The sequence below is a fragment of the Oncorhynchus mykiss genome, chromosome 25, assembly GCF_013265735.2.
Source record: "Oncorhynchus mykiss isolate Arlee chromosome 25, USDA_OmykA_1.1, whole genome shotgun sequence".
In the NCBI taxonomy this organism is placed as follows: Eukaryota; Metazoa; Chordata; class Actinopteri; order Salmoniformes; family Salmonidae; genus Oncorhynchus; species Oncorhynchus mykiss.
Window position 1 is genome coordinate 681,096 of NC_048589.1, and position 24,027 is coordinate 705,122.

Below are 24,027 nucleotides of genomic sequence, written 5' to 3' on the forward strand. Positions count from 1 at the left end.
ATCCTGTGACTCTCAGGCAATTCAGTGTCTAACCATGAATTCCCTGAGAGCCCCTTCCACATTTCAAATGAGGTCCTTTATAGCAAAGATACACACAGGATAAGACAGCATCGGCATAATTCATCGTTCAGCCTTGTCTCCTTTCTCAAACCCCAGAACCATAAACCAACCCTCCATATCAACAGGCATATATCAAATCCATCCTATATTGACAAGATCACAGAGACACACTGACTGGCACACAGACATTGTGGAGTCAAGAGATATGTTTACACATGATGATACTTTGACCTCTCCCCTCTCTGCGGCCCATGCAACTTAGTCTTGACATAGAACAGATACTGCAACCCTGCCACAGTATTATACAAAAATAACATTCTTGATGAGAAGTACAAACATATGATGAATATGAAAAACATCTTACATATGTTACCAACAAATTCTGATTCTTCCACGACAGGTCTACCTATTGTGTTCGGCGCATGTGAAAAATACAATTTGATTTAACTCTACAATGTGTTGGAAGCGTTCACCAGGGATGCTGGCCTATGTCGACTCCAATGCTTCCCACATTTGTGTCAAGTTGGCTGGATGTAATTTTCCCTGTTCCAGGCCCAGCTCCACTCCCATCTCAACTCCTACCGCCACCTCTAGGCCCAGCACCACCCCCAGCTGAAAACAGATATTCAAAAAATCAAACATTTGCTCCATATTTTCATAATCAGCAGACAAGCCCACCGTTGCCCTTTAGCGAGAGCAGTGGCCACAATGGGTATCTGTTCAAAGGGAATGTCATGATTGTCTAAAGTAATGGGTCAAGCCACTGCCTGTACTGTACATGTCAATGTTGTTCATCTCAATGACCAAGACATTACAATTCTGAATTGAAACATTGTAGAGTGTTGCATCTTACTTATTGTGAACTTGATGCCATGGCCTGCCTCCAAAATGGTAGATAGTTGGTCCATGCCATAGTGGGAAGGCTTTTTAAAAAACTCTATTCCACCTGGCATGCCCTCTACTTCAATGACCACCTTCTTGGCAGCCACAGCCATTTGGAATTCTGCCATGTCCACTTGCTTCATCTAAACAGAAACAGAAATAAGGCATTAGTAAAGGAAAATCAGGTGTACACATTCCACGCTTCTACCAGTGATCCAGAAATCTGCTTACTTGAATATCAACAATGTAAACCAACAAGGCACAGCTACCACAGATGTTTTTATAAATCAAATGCCAGCCCTCTGCCTGAGAATTTTAGTGGGTACACCTTTTGCTTTACGGTGATCCCTCATAAACAGGTTGTAAGCTGACATGTTACATTTGTAGAGCTTAGTTTTATTTGAGGGACAGCTTGACTCTGGGCCAATTTTCTTCTTTCATTCCCAAACCAATTCTAGAGGAAACAATAGGAAGATAACACAATAGTAAATAATACTGAATCACATTTTCAAATCAGAGCAATTGCACATAGTATTTTATTAAGATGATTGAAAAAGGAGCCCTGATATAAACTAGAGGCAAAACACAAATCGCTATGGGAAAAGTTTAAATAACTTAGGAATTACCATTATTATCACAACAGCAGAGGATAGGATCCAGGATTTTAATGTAATTTTTTCAGTCATAACCCTCTGATAGCTAGCCATGGGGCAGGGGTAAGACCTGACAGCAGCAGTTGGTACTGGTCACATAGTCTTAGTAAAATTGTCTGGATTTATGGATGGTTCTTGATTTGTAGAGTGATGGGATGCTTTGAGACTTGGCACTGCCAAACCATACCACCCAAGGAAGCAGAAGGTTAGGATTCTTTCAATGAATGTCTTATTTAAAAGGTGAGGCCAAAGGAAGAAGTTCTAAGCCAATTGTTTTGCCCAGAACCCACAGAGATATTACAAAAAGACAAAACCATTTATTATGTTCACAGAATATAAAACAGAACATTAATGACCCTCACCTCCACCACTCTCTCTGACAGTACAATTCTGGTGAGGCAACTCTGGGATGCTGGCCTTCTAAGCAGAGTTGCACAGAAAAATCCATATCACAGACTGGCCAATAAAAATAAAAGATTAAGATGGGCAAAATAACACAGACACCGGACAGAGGAACTCTGCCTAGAAGGACAGCATTCCGGAGTCGCCTCTTCACTGTTGACGTTGAGACTGGTATTTTGCAGGTACTATTTAATGAAGCTGCCAGTTGAGGACTTGAGGCATCTGTTTCTCAAACTAGACACTAATGTACTTGTCCTCTTACTCAGTTATGCACTGGGGCCTCCCACTCCTCTTTCTATTTTGGTTAGAGCCTGTTTACGCTGTTCTGTGACGGGAGTAGTACACAGCGTTATACGAGATCTTCAGTTTCTTGGCAATTTCTCGCATGGAATAGCCTTCATTTCTCAGAACAATAATAGACTGACGAGTTTTAGAAGAAAGGTCTTTGTTTCTGGCCATTTTGAGCCTGTAATCAGATTTGCCAACTGGAGGGCGAGGGAGAGCATTGTACGCGTCTCTGTGTGTGGAGTAAAGGTGGTTAAGAATATTTTACCCTCTGGTTGCACATTTAACATGCTGATAGAATTTAGGTAAAACTGATTTAAGTTTCCCTGCATTAAAGTCCCCGCCCACTAGGGCCGGCGCCTCTGGATGAGTGTTTTCCTGTTTGCTTATTGCGGTATACAGCTCACTGAGTGCGGTTTTAGTGCCAGCATCGGTCTGTGGTGGTATGTTGACAGCTACAAAAAAATACAGATGAAAACTCTCTAGGTAGATAGTGTGGTCCACAGCTTATCATGAGATATTCTACCTCAGGCGAGCAAACCCTTGAGACTTCCTTAGATATCGTGCACCAGCTGTTGTTTACATATATGCATAGGCCTCCGCCCCGTGTCTTACCAGAGGCTGCTGTTCTATCCTGCTGATAGAGTGTATAACCCACCAGTTGTATGTTGTTAATGTCGTCGTTCAGTCACGACTTGGTGAAACATTAGATATTTCAGTTTTTAATGTCCCGTTGGTAGTATATACGTTAATTCAGTTGGTCCCATTTATTTTCCAGCGATTGATGGTTAGCTAGCAGGATGGAAGGCAAAGGCAGATTAGCCACTCATTGCCTGATCCTCACAAGGCACCCTGATATTTTTCAGCAAAATCTAATTTTCCTTCTCCAGCGAATGACAGGGATCTGACAGGGATCAGGGATCTGGTCCTGGTCGGGTGTCTGTAGTAGTATATCCCCCCCGTCCGACTGATTGAAGAAAAACTCTTCGTCAAATCTGAGGTGAGTAATGTCAGTTCTGATGTCCAGAAGCTCTTTTCGGTCATAAGAGATGGTAGCAGCAACATTATGTACAAAACAAGTTACGAACAACGCGAAAAAACAAACAAAATAGCATGGTTGGTTAAGAGACGATAAGGCGGCAGCCATCCCCTTCGGCGCCATTCAGTGTGCAATCATGAGCACAGCTGGGGTTTTTGCAGATGCATGAGGTTACGAATGTTCAGAATGATGATATGATAAGAGGGTTGTGCTGTGGCGGAGGGTTGTGCCGTAGCGGAGATCTTTGTGGGCTATACTCGGCCTTGTCTCAGGATGGTAGGTTGGTGGTTGAAGATATCCCTCTAGTGGTGTGGGGGCTATGCTTTGGAAAAGTGGGTGGGGTTATATCCTTCCTGTTTGGCCCTGTCCGGGGGTGTCCTCGGATGGGGCCACAGTGTCTCCTGACCCCTCCTGTCTCAGCCTCCAGTATTTATGTTTCAGTAGTTTATGTGTCGGGGGGCTAGGGTCAGTTTGTTATATCTGGAGTACTTCTCCTGTCCTATTCGGTGTCCTGTGTGAATTTAAGTGTGCTCTCTCTAATTCTCTCTTTCTTTCTCTCTCTCGGAGGACCTGAGCCCTAGGACCATGCCTCAGGACTACCTGACATGATGACTCCTTGCTGTCCCCAGTCCATCTGGCCGTGCTGCTGCTCCAGTTTCAACTGTTCTGCCTCATTATTATTCTACCATGCTGGTCATTTATGAACATTTGAACATCTTGGCCATGTTCTGTTATAATCTCCACCCGGCACAACCAGAAGAGGACTGGCCACCCCACATAGCCTGGTTCCTCACTAGGTTTCTTCCTAGGTTTTGGCCTTTCTAGGGAGTTTTTCCTAGCCACCGTGCTTCTACACCTGCATTGCTTGCTGTTTGGGGTTTTAGGCTGGGTTTCTGTACAGCACTTTGAGATATCAGCTGATGTACGAAGGGCTATATAAATACATTTGATTTGATTTGATTAATAAGATGACTATTTATCGATGAACTAGATATACCTTAGAGTTTAATTCAGGAGATGGTAACTCTTTAAACAACCTCTTCCGTTATTTAATCGGGTAACAATTAAACATAGTTAGTGGATTAAATAAATAACAGTCATCAGATTAATGAAAGTAAAGTCAGAACACTAGTGAGGTTGTTGCCATTATATGTTGTCTGAACCAGTATTGTTATGTTACTGTGTTGTTATTGTAATGGTGATTTTTCTTCTGTTTGTAAATAATTTTGTAACAATGGGCTGTAAAATCAGAACATCACATTTTATTTGTCACATACACATGGTTAGCAGATGTTAATGCGAGCGTAGCGAAATGCTTGTGCTGCTAGTTCTGACAGTGCAGTAATATCTAACAAGTAATCTAACAAATTCACAACAACTACCTTATACACACAAATGTAAAGGGATAAGAATATGTACATATAAATATATGGATGAGAGATGGCTGTGCGGCATAGGCAAGATGCAATAGATGGTATGAAATACAGTATATACTGTACATATGAGATGAGTAATGTAGGATATGTAAACATTATTAAAGTGGCATTATTTAAAGTGACTAGTGATACCTTTATTAAATCCATTAATTAAAGTGGACAGTGATATGGATCTGTATGTTGGCAGCAGCCTCTCTATGTTAGTGATGGCTGTTTAGCAGTCTGATGGCCTTAAGATAGAAGCTGTTATTCAGTCTCTCGGTCCCAGCTTTGATGCACCTGTACTGACCTCAACTTCTGGATGATAGCGGGGTGAACAGGCGGTAGCTCGGGTGGTTGTTGTCCTTGATGATATTTTTGGCCTTCCTGTGACATCGGGTGCTGTAGGTGTGCCGGAGGGCAGGTATTTTGCCCCCGGTGATAAGTTGTGCAGACCACGCACTACCCTCGGGAGAGGCTTGTGGTGTAGTTGCCGTCCCAGGCGGTGGGTGATACAGCCCGACAGGATGCTCTCGATTGTGCATCTGTAAAAGTGTGTGAGGGATTTAGGTGACAAGACAAATTTCTTCAGCCTTCTTCACCACGCTGTCTGTGTGGGTGGACCATTTCAGTTTGTCTGTGATGTGTACGCCGAGGAACTTGAAACGTTCCACCTTCTCCACTACTGCCCCGTCGATGTGGATAGGGGGGGGGGGGTGCTCCCTCTGCTGTTTCCTGAAGTCCACAATCATCCCCTTTGTTTTGATGACATTGAGTGAGAGGTTGTTTTCCTGACACCACACTTCGAGTGCCCTCACCTCCTCCCTGTAGGCTGTCTCGTCATTGTTGGTAATCAAGCCCAGTACTGTTGTGTCGTCTGCAAACTTGATGATTGAGTTGGAGGCATGCATGGCCACGCAATCATAGGTGAACAAGGAGTACAGGAAAGAACACGCATCCTTGTGGGGCCCCAGTGTTGAGGATCAGCGAAGTGGAGATGTTGTTTCCTACCTTCACCACCTGGGGGCGGCCCATCAGAAAGTTACTGTTACCCAATTACACAGGTCAGCGTTGAGACCCAGGGCCTTAAGCTTAATGATGAGCTTGGGGGGGGGGGGGGGGGGGGGGTACTATGGTGTTGAATGCTGAGCTCTAGTCAATGAACAGCATTCTTACATAGGTATTCCTCTTGTCCAGATGGGGTAGGGCAGTGTGCAGTGTGATGGAGATTGCATCGTCTGTGGACCTGTTGGGGCAGTATGCAAACTGAAGTGGGTGTAGGGTGGGCAGGTAAGGTGGAGGTGAAATGATCCTTAACAAGTCTCTCAAAGCACTTCATGATGACAGAAGTGAGTGCTTCAGGGCAATAGTCATTTAGTTCAGTTATCTTTGCCTTCTTTGGTACAGGAACAATGGTGGCCATCTTGAAGCATGTGGGGACAGCAGACTGGGATATGGGAGCGATTGAATATGTCCGTAAACACACCAGCCAGCTGGTCTGCGCATGCGGATGCGGCTAGGGATGCTGTCTGGGCCAGCAGCCTTGCGAGTGTTAACACATTTAAATGTTTTACTCACTTCGGCCATGGAGAAGGAGAGCCCGCTGTCCTTCATAGCGGGCCGCGTCAGTGGCACTGTATTATCCTCAAAGCGGGCAAAGACGGTGTTTAGCTTGTCTGGGAGCAAGACATCGGTGTCCGTGACGTGGCTGGTTTTCTTTTTGTAGTCCATAATTGCCTGTCCACCCTGCCACATACGTCTCGTGTCTGGGCCGTTGAATTGCGACTCCCTTTTGTCCCTATACCGACATTTCGCTTGTTTGATTGCCTTGCGGAGGGAATAACTACAGTTTTTAATCGGCCACATTCCCCCAACCTCTTTCCATGTTTGAATGAGGTGGTTCGTGGTTCGTGCTTTCAGTTTTGCGCGAATGTCGCCTTCTATCCAAGGTTTCTGGTTGGGATAGGCTTTAGTAGTCACAGTGGGTACAACATCTCCAATGCACTTCCTAATAAACTCACTCACCGAGTCAGTGTATAAATCAATGTTATTGTCTGAGGCTTCCCAGAACATTTTCCAGTCCACGCGATCAAAACAATCTTGAAGCGTGGACTCCGATTGGTCAGACCAGTGTTGAATGGTTCTTGTCACGGGTACATCCTGTTTGAGTTTCTGCCTATAGGACGGCACAAGCAAGATGGAGTCGTGGTCGGATTTGCAATGTCAGTTAAGCTAGCCAGCTGGGTCACGAGTTGCCGGAGCTCGTTTAGAGGAAGTTTAAAACAATGTTTTAAATATTTTGTATTAATTTCGGAGCTACAAATGCAATGCACTTATTATTTATTAATGACCATTTTGCTTCCGATGGCGGGCAAGGCAAGGGAGGTCTGGTCGTCGGCCATGCTGGAAATGTGTTCTCGCGTTATTGTGTCATTGTCAACACAGTACATCTACACCACAAAATGAAACGTTGATTTGAACTATCTGACCAACTAGTGGGTCAGGCGGCGCCCCAATGTCTGATTCATATCGCTTGATTTCTGATGATAGTCGTCGATTATACGATTGTATGGGGTGGAATCAGAGAGGTGTGTGGGCTGCCTTATGCCTTGATCACACCGACAGTGTCTTACGCAAAATAGTACACAGTATCATCTGGATTTGTGTGTAACAAAAGTCCAACATTCACCTTCTGCTAACATTTCTGTCAAACCGTCCACGCATAGTTCGTTAAATCCAACGTATGCACCACAGAACGCACTGCATCTGCAACGCAATGCTGCAAGGAAAATGCAGCGTTCTATTGGAAATGAATGTACTTCTGGTGTACCAAAATGCAAATCACGGTTGATGTGATCGAGGCCCATGGGGCAGTTGTTGGGGGGTTAACTGTGTTGCTCATGGGCAGAACGGCAAGTTTTTCCACCTTGCCGGCTCAGCAATTGAACCACCAACCTTTTTGTTACTGGCCCAACGCTCTTAACCGCTAGGCTATCTGCCGCTACCTAAGCACCTTTTCCAGCCGACTATCGATAAAAAAAATATTAAGTCAAACAAGTGTGTGAAGTGTGTGAAGTTATAACGTGGGTGAAGTTTCAAATGCATTCTGTCATTACTAAATGTGATAGGTATTTTTACATTAACCAAAAAATATTTGTTTAAAAATATTTAATCAGTTGTCTTCCTCAATTTTTTTGCGGGAGGGAGGGAATCTGATTTAATTGGTCCTCAATTTACAGCTCAGACACTTCATTCAAGACAATGTTGTTAGCCTGGTTTACAGGTGAATTATCTGATTTGATCCATAAACAAATACACAATGGGCCAAAGCCAGAAAGGGTAATTCCCAGGCTGAATGGCAGTTATTCAGGGTACTGAGAAATAAGTCCACCTTGTTAACACGGAAATGCAAATCTAGCTTCGAAATTATGGAAAACCACTAAATCAATTTTACCGAGATTGAGCTTTCAGAAGTTGTAAAAGGCACTCGCATGTATTGATATTAAGAAAACGGCTGGCCAGGATGAATTAAACGCTTATTTTCTAAAAATTGGTGCAGAGATCATTGCTGCCCCTCTCACTTTCATATTAAATATTTAATTGGTGAGTAATACCATTCCAAAAGTCTGGAAAGCAGCCTGTCACGCCTTTACATAAGGCATAAGAGCACCTCCTCTCAGCTGCCCACTGCACTGAGGACAGGAAGCACTGTCACCACCGATAAATCTATGATTATCGATCATTTCAATAAGCATTTTTCCACGGCTGGCCATGCATTCCATCTGGCTGCCAACATCTCAGCACCCCCTGCAGCACCCCTCGCAGCACCCCACAACCGCTAAATCTGGATCCCTACAAATCAGTGGGCTAGACAATCTGGACCTTCTCTTTCTAAAATTATCAGCCAAAATTGTTGCCACTCCTATTACTAGCCTGTTCAACCTCTCTTTCGTATCATCTGAGATCGCCAAAGATTGGAAAGCTGCTGCGGTCATCCCCCTCTTCAAAGGGGGAGACACTCTAGACCCAAACTGTTATAGACCAATATCCATCCTGCCCTGCCTTTCTAAAATCTTTGAAAGCCAACTTAATAAACAGATCACCGACCATATCGAATCCCAACGTACCTTCTCCACTATGCAATCTGGTTTCCGAGCTGGTCATGGGTGCACCTCAGCCACGCTCAAGGTTCTAAATTATATCATAACTGCCATCGATAAAATACAGTACTGTGCAGCTGTCTTCATTGACCTGGCCAAGGCTTTCGACACTGTCAATCACCGCATTCTTATCGGCAGACTTGATAGCCTTGGCTTATTAAATGACTGCCTCGCCTGGTTCACCAACTACTTCTCCGATAGAGTTCAGTGTGTCAAATTGGAGGGCCTGTTGTCCGGACCACTGGCAGTCTCTATGGGGGTGCCACAGGGTTCAATTCTCAGGCCGACTCTTTTCTGTGTATATATCAATGATAGCCCTTCCTTGGAGACTGTGCTAAAAACCCTCCAAACGAGCTTCAACGCCATACAACACTCCTTCCATGGCCTCCAACTGCTCTTAAATGCTAGTAAAACGAAGTGCATGCTCTTCAACCAATTGCTGCCCGCACCCACCCGCCTGACTAGCATCACTACTCTGGACGGTTCTGACCTAGAATATGTGGACAACTACAAATACCTAGGTGTCTGGTTAGACTGTAAACTCTCCTTCCAGACTCACATTAAGCATCTCCAATCCAAAATTATATCTAGAATCGGCTTCCTATTTTGCAACAAAGCCTCCTTCACTCATGCCGCCAAACATACCCTCGTAAAACTGACTATCATACTGATCCTTGACTTCGGCGATGTAATTTACAAAATACCCCCCAACACTCTACTTAGCAAACTGGATGTAGTCTATCACAGTGCCATCCGTTTTATCACCAAAGCCACATATATTACCCACCACCACGACCTGTATGCTCTCATTGGCTGGCCCTCACTTCATAGTCGTCGCTAAACCCCCTGGCTCCAGGTCATCTATAAGTCATTGCTAGGTAAAGCCCCGCCTTATCTCAGCTCACTGGTCACCATAGCAACACTCACCCGAAGCACACGCTCCAGCAGGTACATTGCACTTGTCATCCCCAAAGCCAACACTTCATCTGGCCGCCTTTCCTTACAGTTCTCTGCTGCCAATGACTGGAACGAATTGCAAAAATCTCTGAAGCGCGAGTCTTATATCTCCCTCACTAACTTTAAGCATCAGCTGTCTGAGCAGCTTATGTGGAAACCACATATCCTGAGGCTGCATTCATTGCAGCTGGGGATTTTAACAAGGCTAATCTGAAAACAAGACTATATCGATTGTGCTACCAGGGCTGGTAAAACCCTGGATCATTGTTATGCTAACTTCCGCGACGCATATAAGGCCCTCCCCCGCCCTCCTTTCGGAAAAGATGACCACGACTCCATTTTGTTGCGTCCAGCCTATAGACAGAAACTAAAACAGGAAGCACACGCTCTCAGGTCTGTTCAACGCTGGTCCGACCAATCTGATTCCATGCTTCAAGATTGACGTAATGCGGAACATATCTCAATCCACGTAATCGAAGCAAACAACAACATTGACGAATACGCTGATTCGCTGAGCGAGTTCATTAGCAAGTGCATTGGCGATGTCGTACCCAGAGCAACTATTAAAACATTCCCCAACCAAAACTCCGAACTCCTGCTTTTAACCAGGGCAAGGTGACCGAATACAAACAGTGTAGCTATTCCTCTCCGCAAGGCAATCAAACAAGCTCAGCGTCAGTATAGAGACAAAGTAGAGTCGCAATTCAATGGCTCAGACACAAGAGGTATGTGGCAGGGTCGACTGTCAATCACGGATTACAAAAAGGATGTCTTGCTCCCAGACAGACTAAACAACTTATTTGCTCGCTTTGAGGACAATACAGTGCCATTGACATGACCCGCTACCAAAACCTGCGGACTCTCCTTCACTGCAGTGAGTAAAACATTTAAACGTGTTAACCCTCGCAAGGCTGCAGGCCCAGACGGCATCCCAAGCCGCGTCCTCAGAGCATGCGCAGACCAGCTTGCTGGTGTGTTTACATACATATTTAATCAATCCTTATCCCAGTCTGCTGTTCCCACATGCTTCAAGAGGACCACCATTGTTCCTGTTCCCACGAAAGCTAAGGGAACTGAGCTAAACAACTACTGCCCCGTAGCACTCACTTTCATCATCATGAAGTGCATTGAAGTGCATATCACCTCCACCCTACCTGACACCCTAGACCCACTCAAATTTGCTTACCGCCCCAATAGGTCCACAGACGACGCAATCGCAACCACACTGCACACTGCCCTAACCCATCTGGACAAGAGGAATACCAATGTGAGAATGCTGTTCATCGACTACAGCTCAGCATTTAACACCATAGTGCCCTCCAAACTCGTCATCAAACTCTAGACCCTGGGTCTCGACCCCGCCCTGTGCAACTGGGTACTGGACTTCCTGACGGGCCGCCCCCAGCTGGTGAGGGTAGGTAACAACATCTCCACCCCGCTGATCCTCAACACTGGGGCCCCACAAGGGTGCGTTCTGAGCCCTCTCCTGTACTCCCTGTTCACCCACGAATGCGTGGCCATGCACGCATCCAACTCAATCATCAAGTTTGCAGATGACTCTACAGTGGTAGGCTTGATTACCAACAACGACGAGACGGCCTACAGGGAGGAGGTGAGGGCCCTCGGAGTGTGGTGTCAGGAAAATAACCTCACACTCAATGTCAACAAAACAAAGGAGATGATCGTGGACTTCAGGAAACAGCAGAGGGAGCACCCACCTCGACGGGACAGTAGTGGAGAGGGGAGAAGTTTTAAGTTCCTCGGCGTACACATCGCAGACAAACTGAATTGGTCCACCCACACAGACAGCGTGGTGAAGAAGGCGCAGCAGTGCCTCTTCAACCTCAGGGGAATTAAGACATTTGGCTTGTCACAAAAAGCACTCACAAACTTTTACAGATGGGCAATCGAGAGCATCCTGTCGGGCTGTATCACCACCTGGTACAGCAACTGCTCCGACCACAACCTTTAAGGCTCTCCCGAGGGTAGTGAGGTCTGCACAGCGCATCACCGGGGGCAAACTACCTGCCCTCCAGGACACCTACACCCCCCGATGTCACAGGAAGGCCATAAAGATCATCAAGGACAACAACCACCCGAGCCACTGCCTGTTCACCCCGCTAACATCCAGAAGGCGAGGTCAGTGCAGGTGCATCAAAGCAGGGACCGAGAGACTGAAAAACAGCTTCTATCTCAAGGCAATCAGACTGTTAAACAGCTACCACTAACATTGAGTGGCTGCTGCCATACATGTAAAAATATATATATATATCACTAGCCACTTTAAACAATGCCACTTAATATAATGTTTGCATACCCTACATTACTCATCTCATAGGTACAGTGGGGAGAACAAGTATTTGATATACTGCCGATTTTGCAGGTTTTCCTACTTACAAAGCATGTAGAGGTCTGTAATTTTTATCATAGGTACACTTGAGAGACGGAATCTAAAACAAAAATCCAGAAAATCACATTGTATGATTTTTAAGTAATTAATTTGCATTTTATTGCATGAAATAAGTATTTGAAACATCAGAAATGCAGAACCTAATATTTGGTACAACAACCTTTGTTTGCAATTACAGAGATCATATGTTTCCTGTAGTTCTTGACCAGGTTTACACACACTGCAGCAGGGATTTTGGCCCACTCCTCCATACAGACCTTCACCAGATCCTTCAGGTTTTGGGGCTGTTGCTGGGCTATACGGACTTTCAGCTCCCTCCAAAGATTTTCTATTGGGTTCAGGTCTGGAGACTGGCTAGGCCACTCCAGGACCTTGAGATGCTTCCTATGGAGCCACTCCTTAGTTGCCTTGGCTGTGTGTTTCGGGTCGTTGTCATGCTGGAAGACCCAGCCACGACCCATCTTCAATGCTCTTACTAAGGGAAGGAGGTTGTTGGCCAAGATCTCGTGATACATGTCCCCATCCATCCTCCCCTCAATATGGTGCAGTCGTCCTGTCCCCTTTGCAGAAAAGCATCCCCAAAGAATGATGTTTCCACCTCCATGCTTCACGGTTGGGATGGTGTGCTTGGGGTTGTACTCATCCTTCTTCTGCCTCCAAACATGGCGAGTGGAGTTTAGACCAAAAAGCTCTATTTGTGTCTCATCAGACCACATGACCTTCTCCCATTCCTCCTCTGGATCATCCAGATGGCCATTGGCAAACTTCAGACGGGCCTGGACATGCGCCAGCTTGAGCAGGGGGACCTTGAGCAGGGGGACGGTGTAGTGTGTTACTAATGGTTTTCTTTGAGACTATGGTCTCAGCTCTCTTCAGGTCATTGACCAGGTCCTGACGTGTAGTTCTGGGCTGATCCCTCACCTTCCTCATGATCATTGATGCCCCACGAGGTGAGATCTTGCATGGAGCCCCAGACCGAGGGTGATTGACCGTCATCTTGAACTTCTTCCATTTTCTAATAATTGTTGCAACAGTTGTTGCCTTCTCACCAAGCTGCTTGCCTATTGTCCTGTAGCCCATCCCAGCCTTGTGCAGGTCTACAATTTTAGCCCTGATGTCCTTACACAGCTCTCTGGTCTTGGCCATTGTGGAGAGGTTGGAGTCTGTTTGATTGAGTGTGTGGACAGGTGTCTTTTATACAGATAACGAGTTCAAATAGGAGAAGTTAATACAGGTAATGAGTGGAGAACAGGAGGGCTTCTTAAAGAAAAACTAACAGGTCTGTGAGAGCCGGAATTCTTACTGGTTGGTAGGTGATCAAATACTTGTCATGCAATAAAATGCAAATGAATTACTTAAAAATCATACAATGTGATTTTCTGTATTTTTGTTTTCGATTCCGTCTCTCACAGTTGAAGTGTACCTATGATAAAAATGACAGACCTCTACACGCTTTGTAAGTAGGAGAACCTGCAAAATCGGCAGTGTATCAAATACTTGTTCTCCCCACTGTATTCAATACCATCTACTGCAACTTCCCTATGCCGTTCTGTACCATCACTCATTCATATATCTTTATGTACATATTCTTCATCGCTTTACACTTGTGTGTATAAGGTAGCGGTTGTGAAATTGTTAGGTTAGATTACTCGTTGGTTATTACTGCATTGTCGGAACTAGAAGCACAAGCATTTCACTACGCTCGCATTTACATCTGCTAACCATATGTAAGTGACAAATAAAATTTGAAAATGTTTGAATTGATCACTGTACCTGTACACAGCCAAACTGTAAATAGCACACCCGACAACCTCAACCCCATATTATAACTTACCCTCTTGCACCCCAGTATCTCTACTTGCACATTATCATCTGTACATCTATTACTCCAGTATTTATGCTAAATCGTAATTATTTTCACCTCTAGGGCCTATTTATTGCCTACCTCCCTACTCTTCTACATTTGCACACACTGTACACAGATTTTTCTATTGTGTTATTGACTGTCTTTGTTTATGTGTAACTCTGTGTTGTTTGTGTCACACTGCTTTGCTTTATCTTGGCCAGGTCGCAGTTGTAAATGACAACTTGTTCTCAACTGGCCTACCTGGTTACTGTCTGCACTGGCAAAAGATATGTAAAACCTGGTGAACTCACTTTCTTCATAATAACTCAGTTCTCAATTCCAGTCAGGTTTTAGAGCCAAGCATTGTACAATTACTGCAGTAAGTAGCGTTGTAGGTGATATTCTAGATACTCATGACAAGAAAAAAAAAACACTGTTTTTCACATTTTATTGACTTATCAAAGGTCTTCGACACTTGACTATGCCTTGCTGTTGAATAGACTAAAAAAGGTTGTTTTAAAAGCACTGATGCAATGGATTGGTTCCAAAACTACCTTTCTGACAAAACAGTGTGTAGCACAGAAGGGTATGGAATTGGAGTTTCAAAGGCTTACAAAAGGAGTTCCCCAGGCCTCAATTTTAGGTCCCATCCTTTTTACACTGTATATAAATGATATAGGGAAGACTGTTGACTCTGCAAATCTCCATGCTGATTACAAAATAATTTATTCTAGCGCATCTAATATTGAGGCTTTTCAGGACTTAGTTGGCTTTGATGTCAAAGGTAGCTTTTCAAATTGAAACTTATGATTCTCTTCCCTGAAAGTAAACAGACGGAGTCACTTGCAGATTTTAACTAAGGCCAGCAAATTGATACAGTCACCTCCTAAGTATCTTGGGAAGTGGTTAGATAAAAACCTGAATTTTAAACAGCACATAACTTGATCGAGAAACTGAAATTGGGTTTCTATTTTAGGAACAAATCTTGCGTTTCAATGTTAGTAAAGGATCTTGTTCAAAGCACTTTATCAGTGCCGGATTATGGTGATAGTCTATACGCAGGCCCCAGCAAGTACCTTAAACTCTGGACACAGCGTATATCATGGTGTTTTAAGATTTATTACAAATGCTAGATCACTCACCCATCACTGTGATCTGTATGCTATGGTGCAATGGACCTCTCTCTTAACCACTGGTACACTTGTTTACAAACAAACATTGATAGGACAACTCCCTTTGTATCTATGTTCCTTACTGACCAGATCAGTCACTCAAAGTCTTTGCTCACAGTCGCTGCTGTCCTTGTCTGTTCCTAAGGCTAGAACTGAGATGTGGAATTTTTTTTTCTCCCATTATGCCCCTTCAACCTGCTTTAAAATATAAAGTTAAGGGATTTTAGTGTCCTTGCCTGTCTTTAAGACTGATCGACAACACTGTTTGCAATAGCTTCAGTTGTTTCTAATCTTTAAATTGCATCCCCAACTTGTGACAGTCTTGTTTGTACTTAGAATTTCATGTACACGCTGCCATTTCCTTATATTGCCTTCTTGCTAGGTCACCCTCGCAAAAGAAGTTTAACCTCAATGGGTCTTACCTGGTTAAATAAAAAAAATACAATAGGAATTGTCTGAAACAAACGAATAATTGCTTGCTTATGGACAGGTTTTTATTGGCCGCTTATTGGGGAGGTATTAGCGAAAGTTAATTGTGCCTGTAAAAAATATTTAAATAACGCAACTGTTTCACCAGTTCTGGTTGTATTGTGTGTTCAACTAAACAGAAAGGATTTGATGGATATGACATGTTTTTGCTCTCTGGCAGTTCAGGGATAAAAGAAAACCACTACTTAAAATCACATTGCCATTATTTACATGATTCCAATATATGTGTACATTACAATTATACAAAATGAAAATCTGTAAAGAACACCCCTACCCATCCAAATAAACGTTTTACAGGGGGGAAAAGCAAGGAAATACAAACTGCAAATTCTCCTCCAAGAGCCATCATAGATTTCAATCCTCAGGGAAAACAAACATGCATAATACCACTAAGCCAGAGAAAGTGTACAATATGCACACTTAAAAAAAGGGTACAAAATTTAAAAGCAATTATTTTGCTATGCTGATGGAGAACATAACTTTAAAATGTCTCTTTGGGTGCTGCATTATAAATAACTTGTCTTATCGGTTGCAGGTCCAAGAACTTCCTATCTTCACAAGAAGAAACGTTATGCTTTTCTTTCAAGATCGTGCCAAGGTGGCAGGGTTGGTGTTAAGCATCTTGAGTTTGTTGTTTTCTTCTCTGTACATTAGGCAAAGATATTGGGGGGGGCGTATCCTCACAGTGGTTGGTTGGTTCACTGATTGTTTTTAGCTTTAGCATGTGTGAGGATGTGAGACTTGAGGTTGGTAGATTGGGCAAACTTCTTGTTGCAGCCGTCGAACGGACAGACGTAGGGTCGGTCTCCAGTGTGAATCCGCACGTGCGTGCGTAAGTTAAAGTCCAAAGAGAACCGCTTACCGCAGCCCTCAAACGTGCACTTAAAGAGAAGGAGAGAGTAGATTTTATTATGAGGCTACAATGCTGGTTGACAATCTGGGCACCTATGGGTGTATGGCTGGCTATACATGCCATGTTTAAGTTAAGTTGAAAGTGTTGCAAATCAAACAAAATGTATACACAGGGATGCAAACTGGTGAGGGCACAAAAAAGTGACAAAAATGCACACGGAAACAAGAAGAACAGTGTAAACTGCTAGAATGGGGTTTTCGGAAGACAAACATTTTACTAACAAGATACCGAGTAGCATTGCAGTAGAAAGCGGAGAAGGTAGCTCCGGTAAAATGGGGCATAACTTTTGAGTGGTTTGGGCTAGAAACTGACCATTTTCAGTGATGTAAAGGCACAAGCATGACTGTCACTGTGCTCCATTTTTCCTCTATGGCAGTGTGACAGCAAAGCAGCTTGCTAACATTAATAACTTTGTGTGTAATAATTTGTGCTTTCAAAACATACATGCAACTATAGTCACAGTATTATTTCCAACACAGGTTGCTTACCTGGAGTTGCATTCCAAATGTCCCAGTTGCGTGATCACACAGGGTGAGAATCAATTGCATACCCCTCGCATCCTCTGGCTGAGTTTTGAGAAGGCAAGGAGAGAGAGGACACGAGGAGTATGCAATTGAGATTCTCCCAGGGAGATATTCACGCCCCTCTTTTATAGCGCCACCACCCGATTTTTACGGCTCTACACTACTCATGTGGATTACCTATTGAGATCAAAATGGCAAATATCGCCGAAAAGTGCAGATGGCATCCCTGTGAAACTGTAATTGTTAGACAAGAAGTAGATCTCTCAATTAGAAGCCATTTTAAAGGGTCTGGGGGAAACATACCTGGAAAGGCTTCTCTCCGGTATGAACAAGTTGATGCCTCTTCAGTTTAGAGCTTTCAACAAAGGCCTTTCCACATTCGGCGCAGACGTGAACACGCGGTCCGTGGGTGTGCAAATGCTTCCTCATCGCCGAGTTATCCCTGAACATTTTAGTGCACCCCTGCAGAGGCAAAGGTAGCAATTAATCATTGTGTAATTTCAGAAATGACAAGATCAAAAGGTCCACATTAGAGCACTTAAACCTTTCTCCAGGTTTCTGGTTTCCCAAAAGCACACTATTTTAAAAAGATGTCCTCAACAATGTTTAAACCACATCAGGAGACTACTCTTGAGGTCTGGGAAAAATTTAAGAATTGTATTTATGGGTGTTACCCTTTAACGCAAGTGCTCACCAGGAAGAGACTGTTTGGTTAACTTCTTGGTGACAGGGGGCAGTATTTTCACATCTGGATGAAAAGAATGCCCAAATTGAACTGCCTGCTACTCATCCCCAGAAGGTAAGATATGCATATTATTAGTATTTGGATATAATTTGGGTAGAAATCCTATTTGGATAGGATTTTGATATAAAACACTCTGAAGTTTCTAAAACTGTTTGAATCATGTCTGCGAGTATAACAGAACGTATTTAGCAGGCGAAACTCCGAGGACAAACCATTCAGTTTTTTTTAGGTCACTCTTTTCAATGGGTTTTCATTGGGAATCCAGAGTTCTAAGGGACCTTCTTGTAGTTCCTACCGTTTCCACTGGATGTCGCCAGTCTTTAGAAATTGGTTGAGGTTTTTCCTCTGTGTAATGAATTAGCCCTGTTCAAAACGAGGGTCAATTGTAGTATACTGTTAGATAGAGGCGCGTGACCAGAAAGCTAGCTACAGTTTGTTTTCCTGCTGTATTGAACACAGATCATCCGGTCTTCAATTTCATTGATTATTTACGTTAAAAAAATACCTAAAGTTGTATTACAAAAGTAGTTTGAAATGTTTTGGCAAAGTTTACTTTTGAGATATTTTGTAGTCACGTTGCGCAAGTTGGAACCGGTGTTTTTCTGGATCAAACGCGCCAAATAAATTGACATTTTGGATGGATATATATATATATATATATATATATATATATATATATATATATAGTGCCTTGCGAACGTATTTGGCCCCCTTGAACTTTGCAACCTTTTGCCACATTTCAGGCTTCGAACAAAGATATAAAACTGTATTTTTTTGTGAAGAATTAACAACAAGTGGGACACAATCATGAAGTGGAACGACATTTATTGGATATTTCAAACTTTTTTAACAAATCAAAAACTGACAAATTGGGCGTGCAAAATTATTCAGCCCCCTTAAGTTAAGTTTGCTGCGATTACAGCTGTAAGTCGCTTGGGGTATGTCTCTATCAGTTTTGCACATCGAGAGACTGACATTTTTTCCCATTCCTCCTTGCAAAACAGCTCGAGCTCAGTGAGGTTGGATGGAGAGCATTTGTGAACAGCAGTTTTCAGTTCTTTCCACAGATTCTCGATTGGATTCAGGTCTGGACTTTGACTTGGCCATTCTAACACCTGGATATGTTTATTTTTGAACCATTCCATTGTAGATTTTGCTTTATGTTTTGGATCATTGTCTTGTTGGAAGACAAATCTCCGTCCCAGTCTCAGGTCTTTTGCAGACTCCATCAGGTTTTCTTGCAGAAAGGTCCTGTATTTGGCTCCATCCATCTTCCCATCAATTTTAACCATCTTCCCTGTCCCTGCTGAAGAAAAGCAGGCCCAAACCATGATGCTGCCACCACCATGTTTGACAGTGGGGATGGTGTGTTCAGCTGTGTTGCTTTTACGCCAAACATAACGTTTTGCATTGTCGCCAAAAAGTTCAATTTTGGTTTCATCTGACCAGAGCACCTTCTTCCACATGTTTGGTGTGTCTCCCAGGTGGCTTGTGGCAAACTTTAAACGACACTTTTTATGGATATCTTTAAGAAATGGCTTTCTTCTTGCCACTCTTCCATAAAGGCCAGATTTGTGCAATATACGACTGATTGTTGTCCTATGGACAGAGTCTCCCACCTCAGCTGTAGAACTCTGCAGTTCATCCAGAGTGATCATGGGCCTCTTGGCTGCATCTCTGATCGGTCTTCTCCTTGTATGAGCTGAAAGTTTAGAGGGACGGCCAGGTCTTGGTAGATTTGCAGTGGTCTGATACTCCTTCCATTTCAATATTATCGCTTGCACAGTGCTCCTTGGGATGTTTAAAGCTTGGGAAATATTTTTGTATCCAAATCCGGCTTTAAACTTCTTCACAACAGTATCCTGCCTGGTGTGTTCCTTGTTCTTCATGATGCTCTCTGCGCTTTTAACGGACCTCTGAGACTATCACAGTGCAGGTGCATTTATACGGAGACTTGATTACACAGGTGGATTGTATTTATCATCATTAGTCATTTAGGTCAACATTGGATCTTTCAGAGATCCTCACTGAACTTCTGGAGAGAGTTTGCTGCACTGAAAGTAAAGGGGCTGAATAATTTTGCACGCCCAATTTTTCAGTTTTTGATTTGTTAAAAAAGTTTGAAATATCCAATAAATGTCGTTCCACTTCATGATTGTGTCCCACTTATTGTTGATTCTTCACAAAAAAATACAGTTTTATATCTTTATGTTTGAAGCCTGAAATGTGGCAAAAGGTTGCAAAGTTCAAGGGGGCCAAATACTTTCGCATGGCACGATAGATAGATAGATAGGATAGATAGAGACAGAATTAATCGAACAAAAGGACCATGTGTGATGTTTATGGGACATATTGGAGTGCCAACAAAATAAGCTCGTCAAAGGTAAGGCATGAATTATATTTTTATTTCTGCGTTGTGTAGCGCCTGCAAGGTTAAAAATATGCTTCTCTCTTTGTTTACTATGGTGCTATCCTCAGATAATAGCATCATTTGCTTTTGCCAAAAAGCCTTTTTGAAATCTGACATGTTGGCTGGATTCACAACAAGTGTAGATTTAATTTGGTATCTTACATGCGTGATTTCATGAAGGATTAATTTTTATAGTAATTTATTTGAATTTGGCGCTCTGTATTTTCACTGGCTTTTGGCCAGGTGGGACGCTAGCGTCCCCACGTATCCCAGAGAGGTTAAGCAGTGTTGCTGTAGCACTCATATGATTGCAGTTTGCTAAACAAATGGCCACTGGACAGATACCAATAATCATATCATTCTGACAGGTAGCCATGAGCTACTTTTTAGTTAACTGAGAAGGTTTTTGGGAACGCCTTTCCATCTCTACCAGAAGAAAGTTATCATTGGCATCATCGCTAATGGCTACACAACATGTAGACATGCGCGAGCACCTCACACCCACAAAGACATTCCTCTACATTTCAGAAAGTTGCATAAAAATACAAATAACTGATGCATTAGTTCTGGATTCCGTCCGAAATGCAGATTTTTATAGAGCAATCACAGAGCATACCGGCTAGGTGACTAACATTATTTACCCAAACACTGCTCTAGTGGCTGTGTTACCATTCTCCAATACCAGTTAGACCAACATTAGCATAGCGATGTTTTGAAGGCGCAACTGCAGCATCAGCTGACAAATCGGTGAGCGTCTGCTCGTGTCAAAGGCCACTCTTCCTATTATACTTACCAAGTTAGAAGTTCAAAACCGGCGCTAGAAAGTCTAGGCTCTATCAATGATAGAAATAATGATATGCTTATATACATGTTTTGATGTAAATCTGGATGGGGGGGGCTATATCTTATCAGTGTAATCAAGCTGTAGACAATAGAACATCACGCTCATCATGTTTGAACTTGTACGTTTATGCCACCGCGCTACGTGGCTGCAAGGGATTTTGTCAGACATAAAGTAGGGTGTGGTTTTGTTGCATCCAATGGCAGTGTCTGCGATAAGGTAACGCAAAGGTACCACTTGTGGATTTGACAACGCTAACGATGGAATCTAGTCCTTAAGACTAGTAGAGCATGCTTACTTTGTGGGGGCAGGCTATCGTCCTGGGAGAGTCGTCCTCCTTTATTTTTCGTGGCTTCATCCTGTAAAAGACATGATAGGTCAAAGAACTTGTATTCACTACACTTGAGGAGAGTTCAAGAGGGGAACGTTGTAACAGTACATAAGCCTACATATGGTTTTATTTATTATATCACGCAACAGGGGCGGCAGGTAGCCTAGTTGTTAGAGCGTTGGACTAGTTAACTGTAAGGTTGCAAGATCGAATCCGAGCTGACAAGGTAAAAATCTGTCGTACTGCCCCTGAACAAGGCAGTTAACCCACTGTTCCTAGGCGTCATTGAAAATAAGAATTTGTTCTTTAACTGACTTGCCTAGTTAAATAACAGGTAAATAAAAACAGGTAATGTTTTGCAACAGAAAACAAAAACAAGGGTTTCTAAATGGACAAGTCCCTCCCAGTTTCCCTCCTTTAGGTGCCTAATGAACATGTGCTTGTGTCACCAGCTCACCTGGCGAACTCTGCCAGCTGTTTGGGGTCTGACAGGTCAATCCCTGGGATGCCTCCAGGCGGGAGCTTCTTCCCTGTCATGTACTCGGAGTAATCGGGAGGGGAACTCTCCCCGATGACATGCTCCTCCACCATAGTGTCATGGTCAATTTCCTTCTTGTCATCTGAGTCCGAGCAAAAGAGCAGAGTTAAAACAGGGATATTATTTGCATTTGATGTCTGACCCAAATGGCCAATTAAAATGCCAATCACTATTCCCAGCACCTGGAAAATGTATAGCCTTAAAACTGGGGAGCATAGTTGTGTAAATGGTATACAATCTCATATTTTACAGTTGAAAGCAGTATTTGGTCTGCACAGTTGAACAGCAAGTGCACATTTTAGTTCCATTTAAATGACCCTAGTTTTTAAATGGTACGACTTCGTGAATAGCCATAGCAGTACTTGCAACAATGCAGACAGACTTAACATCGGGATTTGGAAAAACTCTAATCAACGTAGCTAGCTAACTGGCTGCCGTTTCAAGTTTGTGAACACACATTAGTTTGTCACTAGAATTAAAGTTAGCTAGCGTTAGCGAACTGTCTGACGAAAGTCAAATAATCGAACGACATCTTCTCACTCAGGTCAGTCGGTCTCATAAAGCCAACAAGGCAGACTTTGCACAATTTAGTTGTTTTTGTTTTGTTTTAAAGATACATATAAATAATTGAGATTCCATTATTGTCGACTCTTCGCCGCGGTTAGAACAGTGGCTAGCTGTAGCATATCCAGTCTGTCATCTACCCTCCCCCGCTTTTCACAAGTTTCGAACAGAGGCCCCTGCGCTGAACTGCGCCACAGCGGCCTACTCCCTGAGCCAGCAACAGCGCGCTCGCTCCCAACCGCCGCCATCTTTCCCCGGCCAAATCAACGCCATTTTTCCGGTCCGCCATACTGTTCCAGGGGAACATGGCGGCGCCCATCAACACATAAAACATGGCTTCCCATAAAAACAAAAACATTTCAAATACACAGCATGCAATTCGGACTTGAAAAACAGTTAAGAATTCTGCTAAAATTAGCCAGAGAACAACGCCCGTACGAGGCCCAGTTTACAGGGCACACAACGCAAGAACAACACAGCTGGTAAATTTGCAAGAACACACTTTCAATAGAACTCTAACGTTAAACTTACCCGATGCCCACATGGTCACCGAAAACTCTCCTTCCAAAGTCTTTATCTGTACTTGTTTCTGTTCCCATTTTCTACCACTGGCCTCCGGTGCACCCAAGTAACTCTTTTTATTTCTCTTCACGCTTCCCCCCTTCTTCATTCGCCCCGAACTCTTCCCGGCGACAGTCACTAGAGTTTGTTCGATATATTCCTCTTCGGCGGCAGGGACTGGGACAGGTATAAGAATTTGGTCCTCGTAATCATCGTCTCCGTGCATGTCCGAATCATCTTCACCAACCACCTCTTCTCGTGTTTGCACCAATATTACCTCCTGATGATGGTGATGCATTGAGTGTGGATCATCTGAGTCAAGGGGCTGTAAAGCGATCATGGGCTGTTCATCGTCGTCCTCTCCAACAACTGTTGTCTCTATGGTCTCCACTTCGATTTCATGGAGTTCCACTATCTCAGCTGGCATCTCTGAGCCGTCCGTTTCGATGTACAGGGTATCGCATGATGCCATGTTGGAAACCCCTGAATTCCTCACACCTGTTATGTTTTTTTTACTGCCTTCAACCTACTCAACTCTATTCTACTCCCGTCTCCACAGCATTGTGAAAATAGCGACTTTAAGGTCACGTGATTATACGGCTACTTTTCAAAGTAAAAGTCCCCCTGAAATAATTTTACTAAATTAAAATCACAACAAATATAGTTTAGTTACTTAAACATTTATTGAAAAAACGAACAATATATTTTTGAAATCAATTTAACTACACTGAAAATATATGCAACATGTAAAGTGTTGACCCCATGTTTCATGAGCTGAAATAAAAGATCCCAGAAATTTTACATACGCACAAAAAGGTTATTTCTTAAAA

The 24,027-nt window shown here is 43.3% G+C and overlaps 1 protein-coding gene across 2 annotated transcripts; it reads right to left on the reverse strand.

Moving 5' to 3' along the window:
• Nucleotides 1–338: 338 nt before the first annotated feature.
• On the reverse strand, nucleotides 339–23,776 carry LOC110505209 (transcriptional repressor protein YY1). Of its 2 annotated transcripts, XM_021584285.2 has the most exons (6): nucleotides 23,168–23,776; nucleotides 21,992–22,154; nucleotides 21,502–21,562; nucleotides 17,511–17,669; nucleotides 914–1,085; nucleotides 339–672 (listed from the first exon to the last, which is right to left on the reverse strand). In XM_021584285.2, the coding sequence occupies exons 1-6, from the start codon at nucleotides 23,667–23,669 to the stop codon at nucleotides 632–634; spliced, it is 1,098 nt and encodes a 365-aa protein (XP_021439960.2). In that variant the 5' UTR covers nucleotides 23,670–23,776; the 3' UTR covers nucleotides 339–631. The 2 variants fall into 2 exon arrangements, with proteins under 2 accessions (XP_021439960.2, XP_021439961.1); XM_021584286.2 differs by lacking the exons at nucleotides 339–672; nucleotides 914–1,085 and adding an exon at nucleotides 14,541–16,651 and having other exon boundaries at nucleotides 23,168–23,773.
• Nucleotides 23,777–24,027: the final 251 nt, after the last annotated feature.

Bases quoted from the DNA above. Each gene is read 5' to 3' on its own strand.
- LOC110505209 (XM_021584285.2), bottom strand. From the start codon at position 23,669: ATGGCATCATGCGATACCCTGTACATCGAAACGGACGGCTCAGAGATG. The intron at 1,086-17,510 runs GTATGTTTCCCC...GTTTCTGTTTAG, and splicing joins CCGGAGAGAAGCCTTTCCAG to ATGAAGCAAGTGGACATGGC. The intron at 673-913 runs GTAAGATGCAAC...ATCTGTTTTCAG, and splicing joins TGGCATCAAGTTCACAATAA to CTGGGGGTGGTGCTGGGCCT.